This window comes from Cyprinodon tularosa, unplaced genomic scaffold (genome assembly GCF_016077235.1).
Source record: "Cyprinodon tularosa strain WSP-4 unplaced genomic scaffold, ASM1607723v1 ctg418, whole genome shotgun sequence".
NCBI classification, from domain to species: Eukaryota; Metazoa; Chordata; class Actinopteri; order Cyprinodontiformes; family Cyprinodontidae; genus Cyprinodon; species Cyprinodon tularosa.
Window position 1 is genome coordinate 502103 of NW_024039139.1, and position 24385 is coordinate 526487.

Below are 24385 nucleotides of genomic sequence, written 5' to 3' on the forward strand. Positions count from 1 at the left end.
GAAAAAAGGTCCTCCAATATTTTCGATCCAGAACTCCTCAAGTGGAAAAGTTTGAGTTTCATCTAGTTTCATTTCCTAAAATTTCTTCTTCAAAAAACCTTTGGCTATCCGATCATTAATGGATTAATCAAAAAACTAAACGACAGATTAATTGCAAAATAATCGATAGTTTAAGCCCTATTCCAGATGTCCTATTCCAACACATTATTTATTACTGCTGGATGGATGGATATTTATTTCCGCAGATTAACCTTGGAGGCGCTTCATCAATAACCAGTAATGGTCTGCTGAATTGCTTTTGGCTGACTTGATGGCATGGAAAAAAAGAGCCTGATATTCCCATGAAATGGCAACCACTGTGGCGGGATTACATAAGAGCAATATTATCTGTCAAATAGAAGAGAGACTGTCTTTCATAAAAACATTATTACGGGTAAAATAGCTCTTCACACTAAATGTAAGCATGAATTTCTAACTAGCAGCAGCTTATAAAAGACATCACCTAAATTAAAGTAATAACAGAAAAAAAATTATAGTTATGATTTAAATAGCAAAGATATTGTCTCTTTAGTCCCCAAAAGCCTTCTTCATGGCAAACGTTAAAAATTTGATTTTGTTTCATCACACAATTAAATCAGTGTTGGGAGACAGACAGCATCATAACTGTCTGAATATCCTGAACACAACATTAACAACCAAAGTGTTTATGCAACAACAATGTAATTAGTGATTTACTTTAACTTCTCCCCAGTGAAACGTCAGTAAACAAACTGCACGGCCGTAATTAGCAAAGCCCAATTAAACATTTAATGTCGGGTTCTAGCCTTGACACCAGCAAATTAGCACAGCGGAGAGTAACGAGGCACTATCTAAAGGAAGGACGATGCTAAAGCAATGAGTCACAATGATAAAAAACAAAATTAAACCCAGGAATTTGCTCCATCTGTATTAGTTATATTTTGTCTTATTATGCAATTTGCTTTTTGTTTTTACCCTTTCAATTCATTTCTTGGTATCTGAGACGGTTTGTTAAAAGAAGAATCACTCTAATTAGAATCGCCTACATTTAGTTGGTAGGAAAATAATATTTTTCTTTTATGTTCCACACTCAGAGCTTCTTGTACAGGTAAGTTTAATTTGTAAAATTATGTTTCCAGGTGAGGAAAAAATTTTGAAAAAAAGAGCAATATTATGGGTCAGAAAATGTGAATGACAGGAAAGCTATGCGTAAATGAGGAAATGGGTTTGATTTAAATTTAAAAAAATAATCAGTAGGACAGAAAACTTTACTCTGCTGGAATATCTAAACTTTACATCATTGGCAGATTTTTTTTTGCTATGTGTAGGTGCGACCAGATGACACCATGAGTGAGGCTGCTGTTATGGTTAATTGGGTCTAGCAATGCTAGATGAATCAAACATTAATTGATTCACCCATATAAACAGTTTCACTGTTCCCAGTGTCCTCTGCAATAAGTTTAATTACATTACAAAGGAGGAATGCATGATTAACATTGAAACAAATAGGAACATAGGAGTAGCATCAAAACCAAATTAGATGAACTTCGCAATAGGCTGCTTCCCTCACAAAGAGCTTACATCACTAAGTTCAATTTCTTAAAAATGATTATGTTAGTTGAGTAGCGGAAAGTTAATGCGTGTAAGTTTAAAACATTAAGTCAACCTCATGCATTTTACAGTCTACCATGTTCTTCTCAGACTGCTATGTTTGATGTAAGAGATGTAATCAGATGCTTTTCTCTTCAAATTAAATTTTGCCAAAAGTCTTTATCCTCATCAAGATGTTTTTGGATGTTTGGCCCTTATTGTTCATTCTGGTCAGTAGCAGGGCTGGGAAATTCATTGCATTTGCAATATGATCACAGTATAGAAAAACACATATTTTAAATTGCAGAAGCAATCAATTTAAGTTAGATTACATTTAATATGAGTAACACTACATTTCTTGCTCCAGTGCTTAAGGTAAGACACTCAGAGTGGGTTTGATGCCACACAGAAGGGAAGAGAGAGTTGAAGCTAGATGTAGACCCATGTATTGTAATAGAACTTTTTCATTGAAAGGTGACTGTAAAGTCATGAATCAACGAACTCTGGACCAGCAAGCTTTCAAGGTCATGAAAAAACTGAAACCCTGTAGTGAAACATCTACATGCTTGAGCTAATAAAATAATAAAATAAAATTGCAATATCGGTTCAAAATAATCACAATTAGATTTTTGGCTAAATTATTCTGCCTCAGTCAGTAGTGGCTTTACTCTGAAACCAGAATCACTCATACTATTTCTGCCTAAACTGAATTAAAATCTACACTAAAGACTAAATGTTGTTCTGGGTTATTCTAAGACTTCCTGCATGAGTTCTCATTGGGACTGTTATAAGCAAACCGGTTTCAGTGCTAGGCTTATCTTTAAGCAGAAGTTATTTCAGTTTCTAACAAAGTTTTATCTCTGATCCCTATAAAATCAGTAAATTTCCCACCATTTTGCTGCTGAATAAGAAGAAAGAACTGTTCTCATCAAGACCAAGAGCAAATCATAACTGTTGGAAGATTTAAAACACTGCTTATAAGAAGAAGATCTATATTTTCGGACAATATTTGCCTTTTTTTCATATCAGCCTCGACCAATTATTGGTCTACCAATTCATTAGTGCATTCAGCAGCAATGCCTTCAATACGCGTGAAGTACATATATTATCCACTGCTTCTTTTCCTACCCATTATTTAACATTTTTTTAACAAATATTTATTTTTTTGTTTAAATTTAACCTTGTTTAACATTTCTAAATCCCTGGGTCACGATTATCATGTAAATGGAAGAAGAGAAATGTAAATCAGTATCTTGGAATCGCTTTGGTATTTACAGATATAACTAAAACTGAGAAATGTTTCATGCTCTGAAACATCAAAGTGTGTAAAAGAGCAAAACCTTAAGAAATCCATAAGAGGGGGGCGAATGAGTGCAAGTGACAATTTTATAAACAAAAGAAAATAGAGTAGAGAGTCTAGTGTCCTGAGATATCTATCTGATTAAAGACTTTCTGCTGACACTATAATTAAATATGGAGAGGCTGCAGAGATCCCTAAACACACAAAGATACACAGAGGCACAAATACACATTCAGCTCTCCACTTTGTCTAACAATTCATGCTCTGGTGAGCTGCCTATAATTCACCTAAAGTGGCCATCTGCAGCTATAAATCATCCCTCATATATGCATGTATCTTCTTTGTGTCACTATTTACTATGTATCATTGCCAACTACACTGGAATTACTGTTAGATAGTATTACCATTTTAGATAGCATCAACATTTTTATTTTATTAAATTAAAAATGACCATTTTTCACCATCATACATCATTGGTGGCAGAAATGGTAACTGACCTGGACTTTTTCCAAGTCAGAACACTACTTTCAGTCATTCAGCCAATTAACTTCCACATTTCTATAGCGATGGTGAATAGGTAGATTGTAGCTACAGCTGTCCTAACAGAGGTGAGGCTTCAGTACAGCATTGCCACCGAGTCCTCTGACTACCAGTGAAGCGTCTTGCCCAATGACACATTGATAGGCAAGCCAAGGCAAGGCAAATTTATTTGTAGAGGACAATTCAGTACAAAGACAATGCCAAATGCTTTACATGATTAAAATATAGGAAAATAAAACAGAATCAAAGCAAGTAGGAAAAGAAAAACAAAATAAAAATTGCTCTGTCTCTGATAGAGACAGAGCAGACCAGTAACCCACCAGTTACAGGACAAACCCAGATTCCCCTTCACTCAAAGAAACGAACTGGTGCAAAATATCTGCCATATAAAACCAATTTCTAATAAATAATTAGAAATGTTAACTGTTAAATGTTAACTATGACAAATTCTGTTCCCAAACAAAGCTGCAGCTTTGGCTGTATATCCTAGATATTGTATATTGTCAAATCCTGAAGCTTTGGCAAGCAGTCAATCTCCTATTCATACTTTAACACTACATAATTAGTGAATGAAAATATCTAGGGGCCAAGATGCTTTGTCAACATTACTTTTGATTACCAAAAAAGTAGAAAAAAGGTTAAAATAAAATGATCATGAAGCACACCAGTTAGCCGGTCGATCATGAATCCCCAAAAAGCCTCTAAATATTTGCATTTGCACTTTTTTTTTATATCAAAACCTAATTACTGATACCCATGCATGAACACACATCTGCTTACCTCCACAAAAATGAAACAGGGAATGATGGAGTAGCTGCGTAAAGTGTTGTTGGACGCCATTTTGTCTCCCGTGAGGAGACTTTGTGCTCTTAGGATTCAAAGATGCTCACTCTGTGAAGACATAAAAAGTCAAGAGTCAGTTGTCATCTCATCATTTAACACTGACACACATTCTACAGCACCGGTTATAATCTGTTTCAGGAACAGTGGAAATAACTAACTGACAGAACAAGGGCACTTATGCAGCACTTAGAATAAAAAGATCTATTATTATTATTAGCATTGAAATCCTCAACCAGTCCATGTTATCTACCATTGTTTCTTTAATTGGCTTTGATCAAAAGCAGTAATGGGTTTTCTTTTGTTGTTATATGTAACAGAACACCAACATTTCCACTTTTAGGGCTTCTAAACAGATTAATATGTGGTTTAATGTTTAATGCACTGTGCTTCAAAGTTCAGATCATATACAGTCTGCATTAAAATATTATGTTTGTGTAATTCTTTCATTTCTCGTTTCCATTATTGTTTGATTAAGGGAACCTATTTTACTTCCATTTAAGGTTATCATATTACTGTATATAGTTGCTCACACAAATCAATATTTAAGTGCTAAGTGAGTTTGGATGTGTTAAGACCACATTCAGATAAATAAGAATGGAGTCAGTCAAGCATTATTAAAACTGGAAACTGAAGCAGTGTTAGTCATTAAAAGTTTATTATCATAAAAACAAAAATGATTTGGCACAAACTATTTGGACTTAAAAATTCTCCTATAAACAAATATATATATATATATAATATTCTAGGCACTGTAATGTCCACAGATCTAAAAGGTATCTGGAAAGAAAGCTGCTTTTCAAACAGTATCAGTTTAACAGGAATGCATGAAGGTTGTTATGAACAAAAGCTATTCTACATTACAAAAATAATATAACAATTAGGGGTGTGCAAAATAATCGTCATATCGATGCATCGCGATTCTAATTGTTGTGATCTACTGCATCGATTCTTGAAGGCAAGAATCGATTATAAAAAAAAAAAAAAAAAATTTTTTTTTTTTTTTTTTTTTTTTTTTATCATTTCAGTTTTCAAGTTGAAACATTTTAATGTTTTCGTTTCATTGGTTTGAAGGACCACTGAGGCCATGTAAACGGCACTGATTATCCTTATTTTGTTATTTTAAGTTTGATGAATCCTAAGATCTTTTTGTCAGTGTGTCCACGCCGGTAATAGTAATATTTCTGTCCAGTATTTGTTTTCATGGCAACACCTCCAAAAGTCATTTCAATAAATACAGCTATGTATGAATTCGGTTGCTTTCAGTTATGTATCAATTGAAGACACTATCCAGATCATACCCAGCCAGTCAGCCACTGGTAAGGGCTGTATCCTTTTACTACAGTGTTCAGTGAAAATATTGCAATGCATCGCAATATTTCAAGTATCGTGATGCATCGTGATAGAATCGCATCGTGGCATGTGAATCGTGATTCGAATCGAATCGTGACTTCTTTGCCAATACCCATCCCTAATAACAATGAGTTAACATTTCTTAAAATAAGTGTATTTACCCTGAGTTTGAATAGGTAAATAATGTGATATGCCAACAAAATGAGTATTTTTAACTTTAAAATAAAATAATTAGATATTATGCACTTGAAAAAAGAGACTACAGTTTTTTTTCTCTTATCTTCAATGTAAATTATATTTTTTTCACTGGCAAAGTATCTCCCTTACCTGCTCAATTCAAATAAAATGCACTTGTTTTAAGAAAAGTATTGACAATATCTGGCAGTGTACTGTAGAAAAACGAAAAAAAGAAACTGCAATAAAAACAGTTTCCTGCGCACTTTTTTCTTATTTAAGCGCCACTTAAATGAAAAACTTTTAGAGCCATGCTGATTAAGGCTTCTTATAAAAAAACAATGGTCAATCAAAACGCTCTAGGTACGGTTACCGCAAATAGATTTAAAAATAACAAAGTTTAAAATAAAGGTGAAAACATGTATGATTAGAGTCTTTTTATGAAGAATGAATGAACAGACTAACATTTATATACAGAACAGCTGTGTTAAATGGTTCATCTTTGATTCATTATGAAATTCAACAAATGTGTAAACCGAAATGCAAAAACTACAATGTTAAAATACAGCAAGAATAATATTTCTTTAATTGAGAAAATAAAAAAACAGCCTTATTCCCATTTATCTAAACTAACAATGATATCTCCCTTTAAACCACAATTCCAGTTCCTGAGGTGTAGCATCCTGCAGCTTTTTAATGTCTAATTGGTCCAAGACACTGAATCAAGTGATTAGATGATTAAGAGGCTTCTGGAGAAACCGACTGAGGAGGTATTTCTGTTAATCCATTCAGGTATGTTTCACCTGGAAGGCATCTAAATTCTGCAGAATACAGGCCCTCAGGAAGTGGAATTTTCCAGCCCTGGTGGGAAAGATCTCATTAATACTTATAATTGCTTCATTTAGTAAAACAGACAGAAATGTCATCTTTGTGACATCTGATATCGCTTCAGGTAACTGATGTGCAAGTTGGGAAGCTCCTCTAATTTCAGGAGGAATGGATAGTTTTAAAGGCTTATTAGGAAAGTCAAACATATTCGATCATGCTGCAGTTAGCTTAGATTTAAAGCTCTGATCTTCAGATGAAATTAGGTGGTCATGAATGTTTCATAAGGCTGTAATTGCATTTAATTTCCCATCTGGGAATAAAGTTTCTTGTTTGATCCCCTGCAGTTTTAATGCACAATCCTGAATAATGAATGCTTTGAAAACAGAATGTATTACTTTATCCTCCTTCGGAGAAAAAAGCAGCAATGAATGGCAAAAAAACAACCCTTTTGAAAGAAATATATGACATTTCTCAAAGGGAAAGAAGTGTGGTCAACTTTAACCTAAAACACAATAAAAGTTAGAGAAAAATCATCTTAAACAAAAGGAGGATGCAAAGCATTTTCAAAGGTGAGCAGATAATGTATGTAATGTTTTATCTCAATTAACCAGGTAAAACATTTTGGCAAGTGAATCACCTGATGATTGGAAAAATAACAATTTCTTGGGTCTTTGAACACAACACGACTAAAATAAAATGAAACCTCTATGTTGTGAATAAATGACTATGGAGGGTACAATGTTAGATATGATTAAAATAAAGGCCAGACAAAAAAAAAATTGGTAAAAGAGTTCCATAGAAAAAAAATGTATATATATATATATATATATATATATATATAACTTTAGCCACTGGGTAAAGTTATAGATCCTTTATTAAGTAGCCTTGATTTATTTGCATTTTGATTTCTAAGACTAATTTGCGATCAGGAGGCAAATATGAAGCTTTATTTTTGTTTTTACAGTTCTAATTAGCAATAAGCACTTTTCTATTGTATTGTTATAATTAAGGGAATAAACTGGGACTTTATCAGAAAGTATATTAAGATACACAGAACAAGAGTAAATACAAAAAGTCCTGATTATAAAAGATATGATACCCTTGTATTTGTATTACCAAATTAATCAATTCAACAACGCCTATTATTAATTGTTTGACAGATTTCTGACACTTTGTTTTTGTTTTATAATCTTTCTAACTACACATTAACATGATTGAAACGGTCAGAAATTGAGAGAATATTCTCAATGTAGGTCTGGTGCAGGAATAAGTCCAGGGATTTGTTTAAGTAAAAACATGTACATGTTTAGTTGATCTAGTCTGCTTTCACACTTTAGATTGGGCTAAACAAATTCATGCAGTTGCAACGGATTTTTTTCGAGGGGCAGCATTGTTCCATCATTGTTTTAATTAAAAAAACATCAAGAAAGAACAACCAACCAATGATCCTGGGAGGCTGATATCTCTCTCTAGTCTGTGTGAAAAAACAGGATATAGCATGGCCAGGTTACCAGTTAATCACAGAGCGTCACTCTAAACCAAAGATCGGTTGTAAAGGACCACTAGAATATCCTGATTTGAAAAGAAATAATGATAAAATACAATTTGTACATTTCTAAATTTAAAAAAAGGTAAAAAGTTCTGGTGCTTCACCAGAATCTGCACTAAAGCCATTTTATTTTAATATTTTAAAAACGATTGGATGTTGTTCTTACAGCCAGAGATCAATTTCAGGTCCATGTCTTTACGTCACAATAAACATCATAGTCAGAAAAAAAAAAATTCCCTTTATTCCCCTGAAGCATTCAGTTTTAAAAACAGACCCGCATACAGTAGGACAGTTAAACGACACAAAAAGTTATTGGTGGCGTCTCTGCATATACTAACACTCTAATATCATCTGAATAAAGAACATTTTTAAATGCAAATTGTAGATTTGGCAAACCAGACCAAGTCAAAAAAATATAGCAGGATTTTCTAACATAAATTAGCATTATTTAAGACCAGGCAGTAAATGTTTTAGAGGATTTATACGAGTAAAACCATCCAGGAGGAGCATGCCCTGCAAGTCAATGACTGGATGAATTCGACAGGTTTTCCTTCACAGAAACTTTTCACCAATCTGATGGAATGGTCTGTAATACGACGGAGTATTAGGGCCAGGCTAGAGATAATTTTTTTCTATTTCGAGAATAAAGTCATAAGATTAGGAGAATAAAGTCCTAATATTACAAGAATAAAACTCTTTAAGGAACCTTTGCCTATTCGATCATTAATCGATTAATCAAAAAAAATGATCGACAGATGAAACGATTTGCAAAATAATTGTTAGTTGCAGCCCTACTACAATGGTATCGATGAAAATACAAAGTATTGTTCCATCTTTGGCCGATACTTTTATGACTGTACATTTAAAGCCTTATAAATAGGGTTGTCACGATACTAAACTTTTCAACTCGATACAGATACTAAGTAAAATATTCGATACTTGATACCATTTCTGATGCCACAAGAATAAAAACAAAGACTCTAAAATTCAACAGAAATATTTTCATTACTAAAAAAAATACAAGAAATAAATAAAAAAAAACAATGAGAAAAATATTTTGAGGTTATATGCTGTGCACAATATTAAGCAAGCTTGATAAAAAACTTACAAAATTAAAATTGAGTGTTCCTTCCTTGGCTATGCTTTGCAGATATAACAATGACACTAGCCAAACCAGTTAAACAAAAATAATTCTCAGCAGCTGCACCTCTTACAGAAAAAGTCTGAAACTGAAAAATTCACAGAATTATTTAATCACAGTGTTCTGAAAGTGCATTTTCCACTATTCTGCACTTTAGATGGCTGTATCGATACTTTTGAAAATGAGTATTGTATCCGGATACGTTTCAGTATCGATACTTTTTTGAGTTTCGATACTTTTGACAACCATACTTATAAACAAAAAAAGTGCAAAAGCATCTACTTGGCTACACCAATAACATTAACTATTACCATTTTTCTGTTTAATTCCTGTTAAATAGTGATATTTGGTCATGTTTTCATGTAATTTCACAGTATAAACTGAAACTTTATATAACAATATCAATATAGTGTATATTATGAGGTAATAAAAAACAGTATTTTGCTTTTGTAGACAGTGATTTTCTATCATAATAATAGTTTGTGTGATGTTATTCCAATGATCAGTCTGCTCACTGGAAACCCCTCATGCTCACTGCTCTTGAATTCCTTTCCCATCTGAAACCAAACACTTCAACCCTGGCATTACGCCCCGACAGCCAACATTGACGCTGGCAGGTCTAATCAGTCCCTAAGTAGCTGTCCCAAACTCACTTAACCCCCTACCCAGACTGCTCAGGTCGACATCAGATACCAGAGATCGGTCTGTGTCCCAGACAGAGTTTGAGCAAAACAAACCCCTGCAGGAGTGTCATAGAGACACTACCTGCAGCAAAAGACTTGGGTCTATATGATTAATTCCTCTGCTTACTGGCTACTAATTCATCCTGGCCTTCGATTGAAGAAGATCAGCGTAAACATTAACATTCTGTCCTTGCAGAGCAAGAGGCGACTCACTCTCCATTTCAAGGATACTTCAACCAAGCAGACAGCTGTCAAGAGAAATTTAAACTGAGGTTTTCTTATTTAAGGATGCTCTCACAGGGCTCTGAAACTGTGAGCAGCCACCTGAAAAGGCCTGCATGCCTCAAGGAGCCTCAGAATAGCACGAAAAAGAGAGAAAAACCTATAAAAAAAAAAAATAAATAAAAAAAAAAAAAAGAAAAAAGAGTCCTACTGAAAACCAATGGAATCCATCTCAATGCACAATAAAACTTCCCTGGCCTTCTACGTCTCAGTGGCTTTTAAGTAGAAACAAATCAGCCGCCCAGAAAAGACATTTAGTAGTTATATTTGCACTCAGATTGAAAGCTACTAGGATTAAATTACTATACTCATGAGAAATAACCTCTTTGCAGCTCACATGCAATCGCAACAAACTAAGTACATCTTCAAACACCTAAAGAACTCTAAATAAAACAGAACATCTCATTTAGTACAATCTGGGATCTACTATACACCCATTTAGTTATTTAACACTAAAGCGGAGAATTCAATCACACCCGTGCTGGAAGCAAATGTTATTTAAAAAGAGTAAAATACAAGATAACCCTGAAAAATAATCTGTTAGATGTTACAGAAATATGTGTCAAAGTGAAAGATGCCGCCCAAGCTACAATGAAACAGTAGATTAAAGCACAGCCAAATCAAAGTCCAGACCAATATTCAATTGGGAGTTTGTGGCAGGATTAGATGTCATCCAACTAATCAGACTGACAAGTCTACATATCCCTGCTAAGATGTCAGGTTTAGTGAGTTGGAGATAAAAGAGTCAAGATAAATCCCTTTAAAACCATTTCTCCAGAATTTATTAGATTTTAAGGACAGCTTTCCTTCAGCCTTTTCCGACCCCCATAGATTTTATTTGCAGATTTAGTTATGAATTCTGATTAAGGAACAACAAAATGTGAATTTTTGTCTATGAAGACGGTCTGTTGTTAATTTTTAAAGAAAGGCTTGCCTTACGCTGAACATAAGCAATAAAATCTATCTGAATTTCAACTTTCTGGATGAGGATGGGCCATTTCTGCATTAGAAGCACCGCTATTTAAAATTGTTAGTCACAATTGCACAAAGTAAACTTTTTATTTCATAATTTAATCATGCTGCTCTGATATCACAACTTTACTCCTTTTTGTTTTGCAGTTTTAGCCGCTTTGCATGCTTAAAAAGAACATGGCTCTACTTTATGAGACCATTTTTGGCTCTTGAGGGCTGAATAAATTCCGCCCCTGATATTGACACGTGTTTTTAAAGGATACCTGTATATTCTTGTTCAAAGCTGGCTGGCTTTCAGAACTGATTATATTTTCATGAAACTTGATAAAAACCTCAAAAAGAAAATAACCCCAGATCAGATCATATTTCACAGTGGATGTTTCCTTTTGATGAACTGCGATGCAGATTTGATCTTAAACCTACCTTAAGCGTTGTGGATAGTTACAGTGGGTCATTCAAACCATTCTACCAGGGGATTTTAGCCAGACTTTGTGTTTTATCCTAAAGAAGTCTTCTTTATTTATCTTTGACGTGTATGTTAAACATTGCTCACACAATTAGAGTAAAAGAAGTGCCAGGCAGGAATTCCAGCAGCTCTGCAAGTGTTGCTGTTGGCTTCTTAGCAAACCCTTGGACACCTTGCCTTTTTATGTTTCTCCTAATTGTTGTATTATTAGAAAGATAAAAATGTTTTAATTCCAAAGTTTGTATAAAGCTATATTTATTGATCTCTGTAACCCAGTGGCGGCTTGTGGAGTTTTCTCCAGGGGGGACCATATATTCAAGATAGACATATACCAAAAACCAATCAAACATATACTAAGTGATCACACCAGTATATTTATATGAATGCCAACAAAAAAAAACTAAATTTAATATACAGGTTTACTTTTTGTACATACATTTTGCCCTTCTGAGGTTTTGTGATAGCAAATCTGTGTTTTGCATGGCCTAATGTGTTGATACAAACCTAAAAAAATAATGTACCAGTTTGATAAGAAGGTATTAGTCAGTTTTAGATTTTTTTTTAAGATAAAACTATTTATTTTATGGCCAAAGAATTAATTTGTTTTTTCAAAGTTTATACAGGTATGAGTAACTCTTATTTAATGCTCTTTTAATGCTCTTGATGCCATCAACAAGCACCCATGACTTTCCCCATTCTCTAGCTTTTTCTCCACCTCAAGCTTCTTTTCCGAACATACGGCTTTATGATCAACCGGAAGCAGTTCTGATATTTTATATATTGCGATATAAAATATCGCAATATATTTGCAAATATATATCGTTTAACAAATTGTTTTTGTAAACATTATTTTTCTAAATAAAGCATTTTAAATGCCATGATAAATCACATTTAATGAATTTTAATGACAATTCAGGCCTTAATTTAAAAAATAATTATTTAATGACTTTTAATGACCCGCGGAAACCCTGTTTTTGTTTTTTTATTTCTTAATCAAGGCCATTACTGTAGGTAGTTGGGGTGGCGCCCTAGCTCTCTCTATTGGCCAGCCGCCACTGCTGCAACCTCTAAAGGAGAATGGAGGTTTGTTTTAGGTAAACAACAGGTTTTAACTCGTCACACTGAATTAAAAGCTTCTTCAGGATAGTATTGATTTAAGAGTTTTCGGCATTACCGACATATGCTGTGCGGAAAGTCTATGTATGCAATGGGACTTTTTTAAAACAGTTTTATAAGAACTTACCAAGAGAAATACTCTTTAAGTCTTTAAGACTTTTTATAATAATGGGCTTCTAGCTCAAACCAATGTTCCATAAGCTCAATGTTTTTATAATTAATTTCTAGAGATTGACACAGATTTTAAGCTTATAGGTTGCTCAGTCTATCCAATCCCTGATATATGCTGTCAATTTTGGGGCTGATTTTGCCAAAATTTTAAATCGTAATTTCTTCCACCATTTATTGTAATGTCTATACTTCATATTTATATTTATCTTATCACTGTTACCTGTCATGTCCCGCGCTTTATGTCAGTTTTTAAATGTCAGTCTTGTATATTTCTTGTATAATTGTATATTGTAGAGAGTAAACGTAATTTCATTTCCCTTGTATGTCTTGTGCATATGAAGAAAGTGACAATAAAAGCTGACTTGACTTGACTTGACTTAACTTAACTTGATTACTGCGATTTTTATTTCATTTTGCTTTGCAAAAACTCCAAGCCTACGCATGTTTAACTTCAGTGTTTAATTGTTTTCAAGACCTTGAAAGCTTGCATATCCGGAGTCTGTGCTCACTTCACTGATAGTCTTGGGTTGAACAGTGTTTAGTTCTACTCACTGCATGAATCTGCATACAAGCTGCTATTCTCTTATCCCTTCTGTGTGGCGGCAAACCTATTAAGCTTATTACTGCCACCTAAAGGCTGTAATGTGCCAGAATTTTTGCCTCAGAGATTTGAAAACTGTGTTTTCATAAATGGTGATTATACTGAAAATGCAATTAATTGTGCAACCTTGCACAGATTAGTTATCCATTCGTGCTCGTCAATGGGAATCAAGTTCAGGCTGCAACCACCAGCTTTCTTCTGCTGCATTCTGAATGCATTTATAAATGCTTCATTACACTAACTGCAAAAGTTGTCAAATTAAAACATTAAACTAAACATGTCAGCCAAACATAGTCCAACAGATCTTTTCTGAAAAGATCCAGATCTCAATTTTGAATAGAAATTAAAATACAGATTGACTATAGAACATCACAAAACAAATTTTTACCAAAATGAAGCACATGTGCTCCAGAATTGATATATGGCGTGTTTTTTTATTAGCTACTACCCTATAAACGGTTAAAAAGCATAATAAAATAGTGGTAATTTTACACAGAGACTGTATACCATACGTCAAAGTGCAAATCAATGTTCCTCGTCTTTCTCACTTGACTGTTAAAAGCAGATAGATGCCCATGTTACCAATTCAGGAGGTGGGTACTATTGCAAAAACGCTTAATAAATCTCGAAACAACAAATGCCATAAACCTTGCAGCCTGCCTGCTTTTTCATTTCATGCTCTCCCTGAGTGTGTAGAGGCAATGCACTTTAAAAAAAAAAATGGGATGTGACAGTTTGACTGTGAACTCAATGATTTCACCAGAGGCTGTGTGACAGATGATTCAAATCAAAAATATTTAAAGGGCCCACACTCCATGTCAAACAGTTTACTCCGCAGACATTTATTTAGCTCACAGCAGACCAGCTTCACAGCTCAGGACAATTGGGCCTTGTCACAGCAAGGTCTTGAAATGATGTAACTTTCTTTTAGAACCCGAAGACATTTCAAAAACACGTCCAAAAATAATACCCAAGGAGATTTCTCATCCTAGTTCTGTGCCAGTTATTCACAGTTAGGAATGACGAGATCAGATCATCCTCCTCAGGACAGCCTCATCTTCCAGCCCAATGGACCTGTCAGCACTCATCCGTGTCTCCGGTGCCTGTCCACTCAGTTGTGATCACATTTTTTGTTATGACTGAACTCCAATCTGGTGATAAACGGGAAAAATTGAACCCAGAAATATCACATCTAAAAACTCATCTCTTGATCTTTTTTTTTTTTTTTTTTTGCCACACGATGATGGTTATTGCTTACCTGTCAAAGTGATTCATGGAGTTAAAATTAATGATTTAAAAAAATCATTACATCCTTATTTTGTTTTAATATAAAGTATTTATTGAGCTTATTACAGCCACCAAACTCCACAGGCCGGTGGGACTAGTTCAGCACCTTCCTATTTCAATTGAAGTATAAAAGTTTAAATGTTGTAACAATAGATAAGACCTTTAAAAAAAAAATAAAAAATCCAAACCAAAACATGCTGAATATTAGCACATTTTCTTAGACTTCTCCACAGAGAGTGCTGGACAATTTGAGCAAAACTGATATCAGAATACATTTCTTACTTTTGTTGACATCATTTAAATATCCATATAAACAAAATAAAAGCTTCAGCAAGTGGACCAAAGACGCCAACAGCAGATACCTTCTAACAATTATTCCACTATTTTTATAAAACTGCTCCAATATTTATCATATTATTATATTGTATATTATTTATATGATATTTATTATATTATTTTCTTTTCAAAACAAAACATATAAAACCCAGACCATCAGTCACTGAAAAATACTGAAATTACAAACTATTGAGTAAATGTCTTATGACTAGGGCTGAAACAATTAATTGGATTAATTATCACTAATTAATCATTAAAATAGTCATCAGCTAATTAGGTAATTGAATAATCATTAACTTAAGTATAGAGACTCTAAACCATGCCCTTAGTTGAAAGAGCAAATCACTCAAAGCCGTTTTATACTAAAATTGTAAAAAAAAAAAAATATATATATATATATATTTATATATATATATATATATATATATATATATATATATATATATATATATATATATAAACATTTTGCATTTAAGATGATTTAAGATTATTATGCTCTATCCAGAAGTCCTCAAAGGGAACAATTATAGCTTCACTTGGTTTATATTCTGTTCAAACTCTTCTTTAAGGAACGTTTGGTCATCCGATTATTGATCGATCATTCCTAAAAAGAATCGACAAATTATTCGATTAGCAAAATATTTATTTGTTGCAGCCGATATATCACCTTTATTGAATTAAAGTATATTGCGTTATATATTGATATTAAATTATAGCCAAGCCCTATCTACACACATTTAAGTTACCACTTATAAATTAATAATTTTATACTCTTCTGACTTGACTTTATTCACACTTCCTGCTATTTGATTCATGCTAAATTATGAAGCATGTAATGTTGTGCTTTTATAATAACTTGGCTTTACATTTAATGACTTTATTCTGCACACTTTATTCATAGACATTAGTTCTGGTTTGAGTTTGGGCCAGACGACTCCTGAAAAACAAGAGACATGATGATCTCTGATCAAACCACACCAACTATAAGCCTCCTCCTGCTTTTATCTATTGGATATACATCATCACATCTCCTTACAGTAAATTAGAACTTGTATGTACATGTTATGATTATTATCATCCTTAATCATTTTTCATTTAAGTTGATAAGAAAACATGGACTGTGTGTGAAGAACTGTAGCAAGCAGCTCTAGCAAAAAATAAACTGCAAAGGTATGAAATGTTGAATAGTTATAAATGTTTTTAAGAACTTAAAACAAATAGGTGATTAATTAAAAAAAAAGCTAGAGACATATTTAAGATCGCAGAACTTCAGAATCATGAAATTCCTTAAATACAACTTTTTAAGAAATATAACGGTAGGCAAAAGATCTAAAAAATAAACGATGTCAAATCTAGGGTCGAGCAACAAGAATCAGTCCTAACTCTACAATTCTACATGAATCAAAAAATAATTTTCCATTCCTAGTTTGATGCCCAGTCCACAGAGCAGAATTAGAAGCTGTCTAATATCAGCGAGGAAGAACCCCCAGAAGGGATTGCACAATCATTTGTATATATAAACCCCACTACATGAATGATTGAGCATGATGTGAGATGTATTGTTTCTCTGTCCTCAAAAGTAAAACATCAGTATTTCCACTTCTAGTTGAGTGGAAGTACGATTCAATAAACCAAGCTGATGATATAATTCAGTCTCAAATCACTTCCTGTTGAATTACTTTTTTCTTTAGCTCCAACACCCATTCAAACACAATACTATAGTCGGAATCATCTTAATGAAATTATAGAATTTTCATATACAGCATTAGTACCTGCAGCATCAGACTCTGGATATGTGTAAATTCTTTTCATAAGGTTTACACATGCCCATCCCAGGCATGAAGCTGATGCTGAACTGGAAAGCTCCTTCAATGTTGGACTGCTGCACCCTAAATGCACCAGGGAGCGTTATCACAGATCCTTCCTCCCAGCAGCTGTAAACCTTTATAACCATCACTGTTCCCAACAACCTTAATAACTTGTCACATTGAAGCTGATTTTTGCACAGTTTCTGTCTTAGTTAAATAACATCCTGCAGTCATTTTTTGCACATCTCTGGTTTTGTTGCTATTTTAACATGGCCATTAATGTAAAAAATGCCCACAGCTGTTTATTGATTATTTATTCTCAATATACAGAGTATTTATATTGTAAAAACACTACAGTATTTTATTTGTTTATTTTCTTAACTCTGTCAATTATTGCGTTATTTTTATATATTTATACACCCTCTATCTAATTGCAATGACAATCTAAGAGGGTTTCGGACAAAAAAACAAAAACCTTCATAGTTAACAAGATGTGCGGATCTTATTTTCTCACTGCTTCATCTCTCCTCTTCTGCTGACTTCACAACAGCTCCCTGGGACTGAAAAAGTAAAGTCCCATGGCTAACACTCTTGCCAACCGAACATATTTGGTGCTATAAATAGTTTTCAATCTTCCCTTGTAGCATTTCTTTTTAAAGCGCTCCCTGGGAATTATTTTTGTCATGCCTCATACTTATTGCTTTATTTACAACCCCAACGTTTGACAGGACCAGAATCTAAACAGCATCCTGTGACTGAATAGTCACAGTCTTCCATTTCACAGCAATTCAAAGAATTGTTTTTAGACCTTTTATGTATCTACAATAAAAAAGAATCCAGACATGTACATATACACTTCACAAAAGGCAACTTCCATCTTTCCACCCCTTTCTCCCTAAGGGGCTAAAGATCAGAGAGAACTTTGAATTCAATCAGGTATAGAGGGGAATGAGCAGAGTGAGACGTTCAAAAGATTTGTGATTAAAAAAAGGACACAGAGGATTGAAAAGGGATAAAAGAGAAAACTTGCATAAGTTTCAGTAGTTGAAGGACTTCTTCTGTCGACCAGCTCCTTGTCTTTATACATGTCTTCACTGTCTTCCTCTTTATGCCTTCAGTTTACACTACTAGTACTTTTTTTAGAGTTTATCATCCATATCAATATGAAGAATTGTCTAGAAGCTCGTTTGTCTTTATTCGACCCCAGACCCATAAAGCATACACCACCAAACCCCTACAGGTGTGCTGTGATATCTGGTAACAACATGTAAATCGCAGCTCATACAAACTTGAGAAGTTAGAAGATGGGATCCCAATGGATTTGACAGGTTTGTCCAGAGCATCCCATGGAAGATCACTGGAGAAGCCAAGACAACACTTGCAGCATTTCTTGTTGGACCAGGTGTCTTCAACCTTGGCCAATTTACTAGGTCGATTAGACACAGTAGGTTTTAAAAAAAAAAAAACATTGCATGTCGGTTTGACAAGGTCTTTTTACAGAATGATCGGCATTTTTTAACAGATAATTAAATGTTTATAGGGAGAGGATTCTACAACTCAGTTAACAGGATATGGGATTTATTTGCGGATAATTTTTTTTTTATTCATTTATTTTTACAGTACATGAAGAACTGCGGAAATTATTTTCAGATTACACATAAATAGATTAATTAAGTTTGCAGGGGAGAAAATAAACTATTTTAGGGTTTCTATTCAGTTGGTGTTAACCTATGTGCCTACTGGTACAGTCTGAAGCCATTTTATCGGCCTGATAACCGCAATCATTTATTGCGATGATTGCATCCGAAGTGGCTGCAAACAGCCACTTAGTATTTACTGTGTAATGGATTGAAAATGAGGAGGAACTCAATGAGATGATGTCCAGGTTCTATATATTAGAATCTTTTTAGACTACATCCTCAATTGCTGCCAGATGAATTTAAATTGATATATTGATTGACTGCCATTCAAGAAATAAACCCGTAATCTTATTGTGGTCAAAACAGGCTTAGGCTACTAGTTTTGATATGTATTAGTTTGACTGAGCATGTATTCCTGATATCTGAAATAAAAGCATTCGGTAGGACGTCTTTTGGACATAAATCATGTTATCTTTTCAATGACTTTTCACTCATGCTCTGTGGGTTATAAAAGTTATAAAAATAAGAAAAAAACATTTAAATGTTGATGTTTTTTTTTTCAAGAGGCCTGAAGTCATGACAAATTATTGGAGATGAAAAACATTCAGACCCAACAGACAGGCTGCTTATTGAGCAAATTAGAACATATGGAAAGTCTTGCCTACAGATAATCTGTGAAAGTCATAAATAAGTCTTTGTAAAAAAAAAAATAAAAAAAAAATGTTTGGGAAAAAAGGAAATAATTTCCAGGCAGTAGACTATAATTTCTGATAGTAAGAGGTTGAATGGTTGTGCAAAACAGAGCAGCTAGTTGCTGAAAGCTTTATTTTCATACCCAAATATATAACCCTTTCCTTACCTTAAGACAAATTAGTTTTTCATAAATGACAGTTGAAGTTGAAGACAGGAATCGGTTTACGATTTATTTTCATAATCCTCTTAAAAAATGTTTTGAACACAAAGGTTGAAACATCACATTCTGTTAGACAGCTCCTTTTACTGAAATTCATTCTTTCCCTCCATTATTTCTATCATGCCTTTAAAGTCGTAGGGAAGTCATATTTTAAATGTCAAATCCTTCTGGCTTAAACATGTATATAAATGTACTCTTTATCAGACCATATTGTCCCAAAAGTTAGAAAAATAGCGTTGCTAGGCGAGGGCTCAAACATGTACGGCTGGAAACCTACAGCAAACCAAGCTTCTGCCGCCCTGCCTTCCTCTTCCACTACAACTTTGTGCCGTCTTTCCTCCGCTAAATAAGAAAACGTATGACGGAGGATAATCATCCACAACCTCCGACGCAAAACTCTCCTCCTCTTGCATGTTTCCGCTGTCCATAGCGTTCCTTGACAGTGTCGTTGCTAAGTGCTACTTGGTCTCAATGTAATTTCACATTGTGAAACTGCTAGCACTAAGTTGCTAACTGGTTAGCAAGATGCTTCCGAGACACTTGCCACAACCAAACTTGCTTGCGAACCTTCTTCCACAACAATCCTGCCCCCTTGATAATCGACCAATCACAATAACTTCATTTACCTGTGTAAAGTCGGGCACCACTCGGGAGAATTCGCAACTGCAAGTGTTGGAACAGTCACTTCCCTATTACTTTAATGCCTTCGAAAAACCTTATGTCACAGCTCGCAAATAAATAATCTATATATATATAAATATATATATAACCCAATGTTCATCTAGCTGGACCTGTGTAATTGGTCTACTGCAGGCCATCCATAACCTCTTGCTCTTGTTCTCGTTGGTTCAGGGACCTGCGCAAAGTTCATCTGCATTGAATCAGATGTTGCTAACATTAAATAATAGTTACAGATTACTGTCACCAACCACTATAGTTATATATTTAAACTGCTTTTATTTACCTTATTGTCACTATCTGCAGTTGCAGACCAACCCAAAGAGGTAACCTACCTCTTTAGTGACACAGAAAAGGTTGCAGAGTTTAGAGAATGGTCTCCCTAAGCATGACCAAAACTAATCTAATTAATGTTGTCGGAAACAAAAGTTACAGGGCATAAAATGAAAAATTGTCTTAATCTTCAGCTGGGTTAAAAAGACTGCGGATGTTATTGTGATGGTTCTTAAATAGCTCAGTGCTTACAGATCAAAAGGCTGTTTGATCTTATTATAGACTAACATCTAGAGATTTTGAAAGGGAGCATGAGAGAAACTTGTACTGAGTCACTGAATGTTTAAAACGGTGTGAAAACACATGGGGAACACACTCATGGGAAGACAGGATTTTCAGTTTTATTCACTCGTATTTAATGGTTAACAGTAAATCGCCTGTACTTTTAAAAGTCCAATGACTCCAAAGCACTTTACACTACATTCAGTCATTAATCCATTCACACTCTAATGGTGCCAATCTTCAATATAGCCAAGGCCGCCCTGGGGCAGTTTACTGTGATCGAAGCATATAGAGAGAGCAGTGGTAGTTATGATACAGATAGATCTTTTGAAGTGAAGAATATTTCATCCCCTCATAACCGGAGATTGAGGGAGGCTTTGCATAGTCCAGTGGGCCTTGAGCCTCATCAGTCTGAGCCCTTGGTCCAAAGCACGGAATCAGCAATGCTGGAACCTGGACAGGATGAATCTCTATGGGTGCAAGCATTGAACAAGTTTATGCCTGGGGGAGAGCTTCTCCAAAACCATAAGTCTTAAGTAGTTTTTCAGTTGGCATTGGTCAGTATTTATCAAGTGGTCCAAAAAAGGAATGGTGATGGTCCAGCTGCAGAGTCTTAGGCTGCCTGGGCTCAGTGATGCACATGGAGAGCAACTGGTAGCTCCTTTTAATAAGTGGGCATTAGAACTAAACCACAAAGCACTGGAGGAAGATACCACGGTGGAAGGAAAAAAGTTTTCTTTCACATAAGGTTTATTGTCAGTTTTGTATGCCATATAGGCATGTAACATACGCAACTAGGATTCATAATGGGACAAAAACGAGCAATTAGAAAAAGTGCAACACTGCATTAAGGATGCAGCAGTTTTTCACTGAAGGAACTGTCCAGTTCAGCAACAGCCTCATGCATGGGGTGGGCTCCTGCAAAGAAGCAAACGTGTTTTAGGGATGTCTTAGAAAAGGGTTTTCAACAATCAATGAGTCTCAGGACCCACTGTCCTTCATGTTTTAGATGTTTCTTATCCAACACACCTGAATCAAGATTGCCTTTTTGCAGTCTTTAGGGGCTTCAGAGGAACCTAATAACCCATTTATTTAAGTCAGAACTGTTAAATCAGGGGGAAACCTCAAACATGTAAGACAGTAGTTTCTTTTTTACGCAAAAAACTACGACAAAAAACTCCTGACTAAATCAGGAAATAAAACATTGTCATTGGCTCTAAGGGGAGGGGGGAGAGAGGATACTCCGAGTTTCCTGAACAAAACCTGCTCCTGCCCAGGTTAGGTCTGGGGAGAATATTACTACGGTGACTGAAAAATAGGCTGAGGAAACTCTCTTTGGGAAACTCAAGAGTTTCCCATATTTTAGGTTTAGAAAGCTTAGAGTTTTCAGTAAACCTGCTTCGTGAAATGGACCCAAGCTGTTTTCTTTGTTTTTGAAACAGCCAAACCAGAACCAGAGAGAGGAAGTTTAAATGTAAGTGTGTTTAAAGGCCGCTCCATCAGTTACGGATTTGTTTTTAATCACAACAATGTTAAACAACAACAAAAAAAAAAAAAAAAAAAAGGAAAATGATCCCTCCCGTGAAGTGTTTTTCCATAAAAAGAAATCTCCGCTCCAGTTTTCAATCTGTTCAATTTTGCTCATTCAGAAAAAGAAATGAATAACAATCAAAAGTCCATGTCTTATAATGTAGTCAGAGCAACTGTATATATATTTGTATATATTTGTATATATAAATGTATATATTTCATCCCACTGGATGAAATATATACATTTTTGACAAGAAAACAAGCATGTTTACCTTACTGGGTTTCATCAGTGTGGGCAGGTGGTTAACAATATTACCAGCGGTGCAGAAGACACGTTCTAAGGCTGGACGCTTGTCTTTGCCTACAAAGTCACCAGAACAAATTTATCGTCCATCGCCATTTCTTGGATTGACTAATATTGGATGGAAAAGTTTCACATATCGCACAAACTTACTCCGCATTTGATGTTTAGCAAATACTGATGATGAACTCTGCAAGCTATTCTCTAGAATAAAAATAACTGTGTAGAATTTCATGTTTTACTAAGAGTTTATCTACAAACATATATCTATAGTACATATTTTTTGCTTGTGTTTTGTGTAAAGGATAATAAAAACAAAACAAATAAAATGTTTTCAAATAAAAACACAAGACAGAAAAAGGCTTTTTTTTTTTTTGGCAAAACACAGCCCTAGTTAAAAATAAGAGATACGTCCTAGAAACCAAATTGCCCCTTTCCGTAATTATAAAATGCTGGCCGACAATAAAGGACTTCTCTAAATGAAATGATTAATTTCAATCTGCTGTTCACCATTGTCACTTGCTATAGGAGTAAGCACTGCTGCACTGTCACTGCCGTGATGTAATCAGCCAAGCTTCTTTCTACAGAAAACTCTTTGGGAAAGAAAAAAATTAATTGAACTTGATTCCACTGTACTATGAACAAAAATGACTATAGCCCTCAAAATAAAAACAGAAAATACCTGGAAATTAATATCAGTTGATAATATTGACCCAGTTTTACTTATCTGCCAACCCAAGTATGCTTAAAGATGGCAAATTCTGGATGATGGCAATATAAGTGCCAATATATTATGCAGCCCTAGGAGTTTTATCTGCCTATTAGGGGTGGGTATTGGCAAAGAAGTCATGATTCGAATCACGATTCACATGCCACGATGTGATTCTATCACGATGCATCACAATACTTGAAATATTGCGATGCATTGCCATATTTTCACTGAACACTGTAAGAAAAAGATACAGCCCTTACCAGTGGCTGACTGGCTGGGTATGATCTGGATCGTGTCTTCAATTGATACATAACTGAAAGCAACTGAATTCATACATAGCTGTATTTATTGAAACGACTTTTGGAGGTGTTGCCATGAAAACAAATACTGGACACAAATATTACTATTACTGGCGTGGACACACTGACAAAAAGATCTTAGGATTCATCAAACTTAAAATAACAAAATAAGGATAATCAGTACGTTTACATGTTCTCAGTGGTCCTTTTGCAAATTACGTGCATCATATCAATTTCATTTTTACCTCCTTTGTTCTTAAAGCCAAAGTGCATCCAAGCGGGGCGAATTTTCTAAGTCTCCTCCATATTTTGTTTACGAATATACTCGTCTCAGTATCCCGCGGCCGGAAATGATTGTGACACAAAGCAGCTGGCGTCAACACATCCGCAGCGACTTCTACTGGACTGGAAGTTGTATTCCACTTGATTTGGCTGAAGTGCGCCAACCATTAATGTATTTTTTTTTTTTTTATAATCGATTCTTGCCTTCAAGAATCGATGCAGTAGATCACAAAAATTTGAATCGCGATGCATCGTCATGACCATTATTTTGCACACCCTTACTTCCTATATGAATAAACTCTTGGGATTATATATTCTCCTAACAAACTGCATACATTTATCTTTTAAAACGCCTTGAAATAGATTTTCTTGGAACTAATTAAAAAAAAATTACTGAATCTGCTGTAATCTAGCAATTAG

General features: G+C 34.6%; 1 protein-coding gene across 2 annotated transcripts in view; it reads right to left on the minus strand.

Moving 5' to 3' along the window:
- plppr1 (phospholipid phosphatase related 1) overlaps nt 1-24385 on the minus strand; it is a 100676-nt gene that overhangs the window by 35734 nt on the left and 40557 nt on the right. For both annotated transcript variants that reach the window (XM_038299013.1, XM_038299012.1), the window contains exon 2: nt 4229-4339. In XM_038299013.1, the coding sequence (XP_038154941.1) occupies nt 4229-4288 (60 nt within the window). In that variant the 5' untranslated portion in view covers nt 4289-4339. The remainder of the gene's footprint in view (nt 1-4228; nt 4340-24385) is intronic.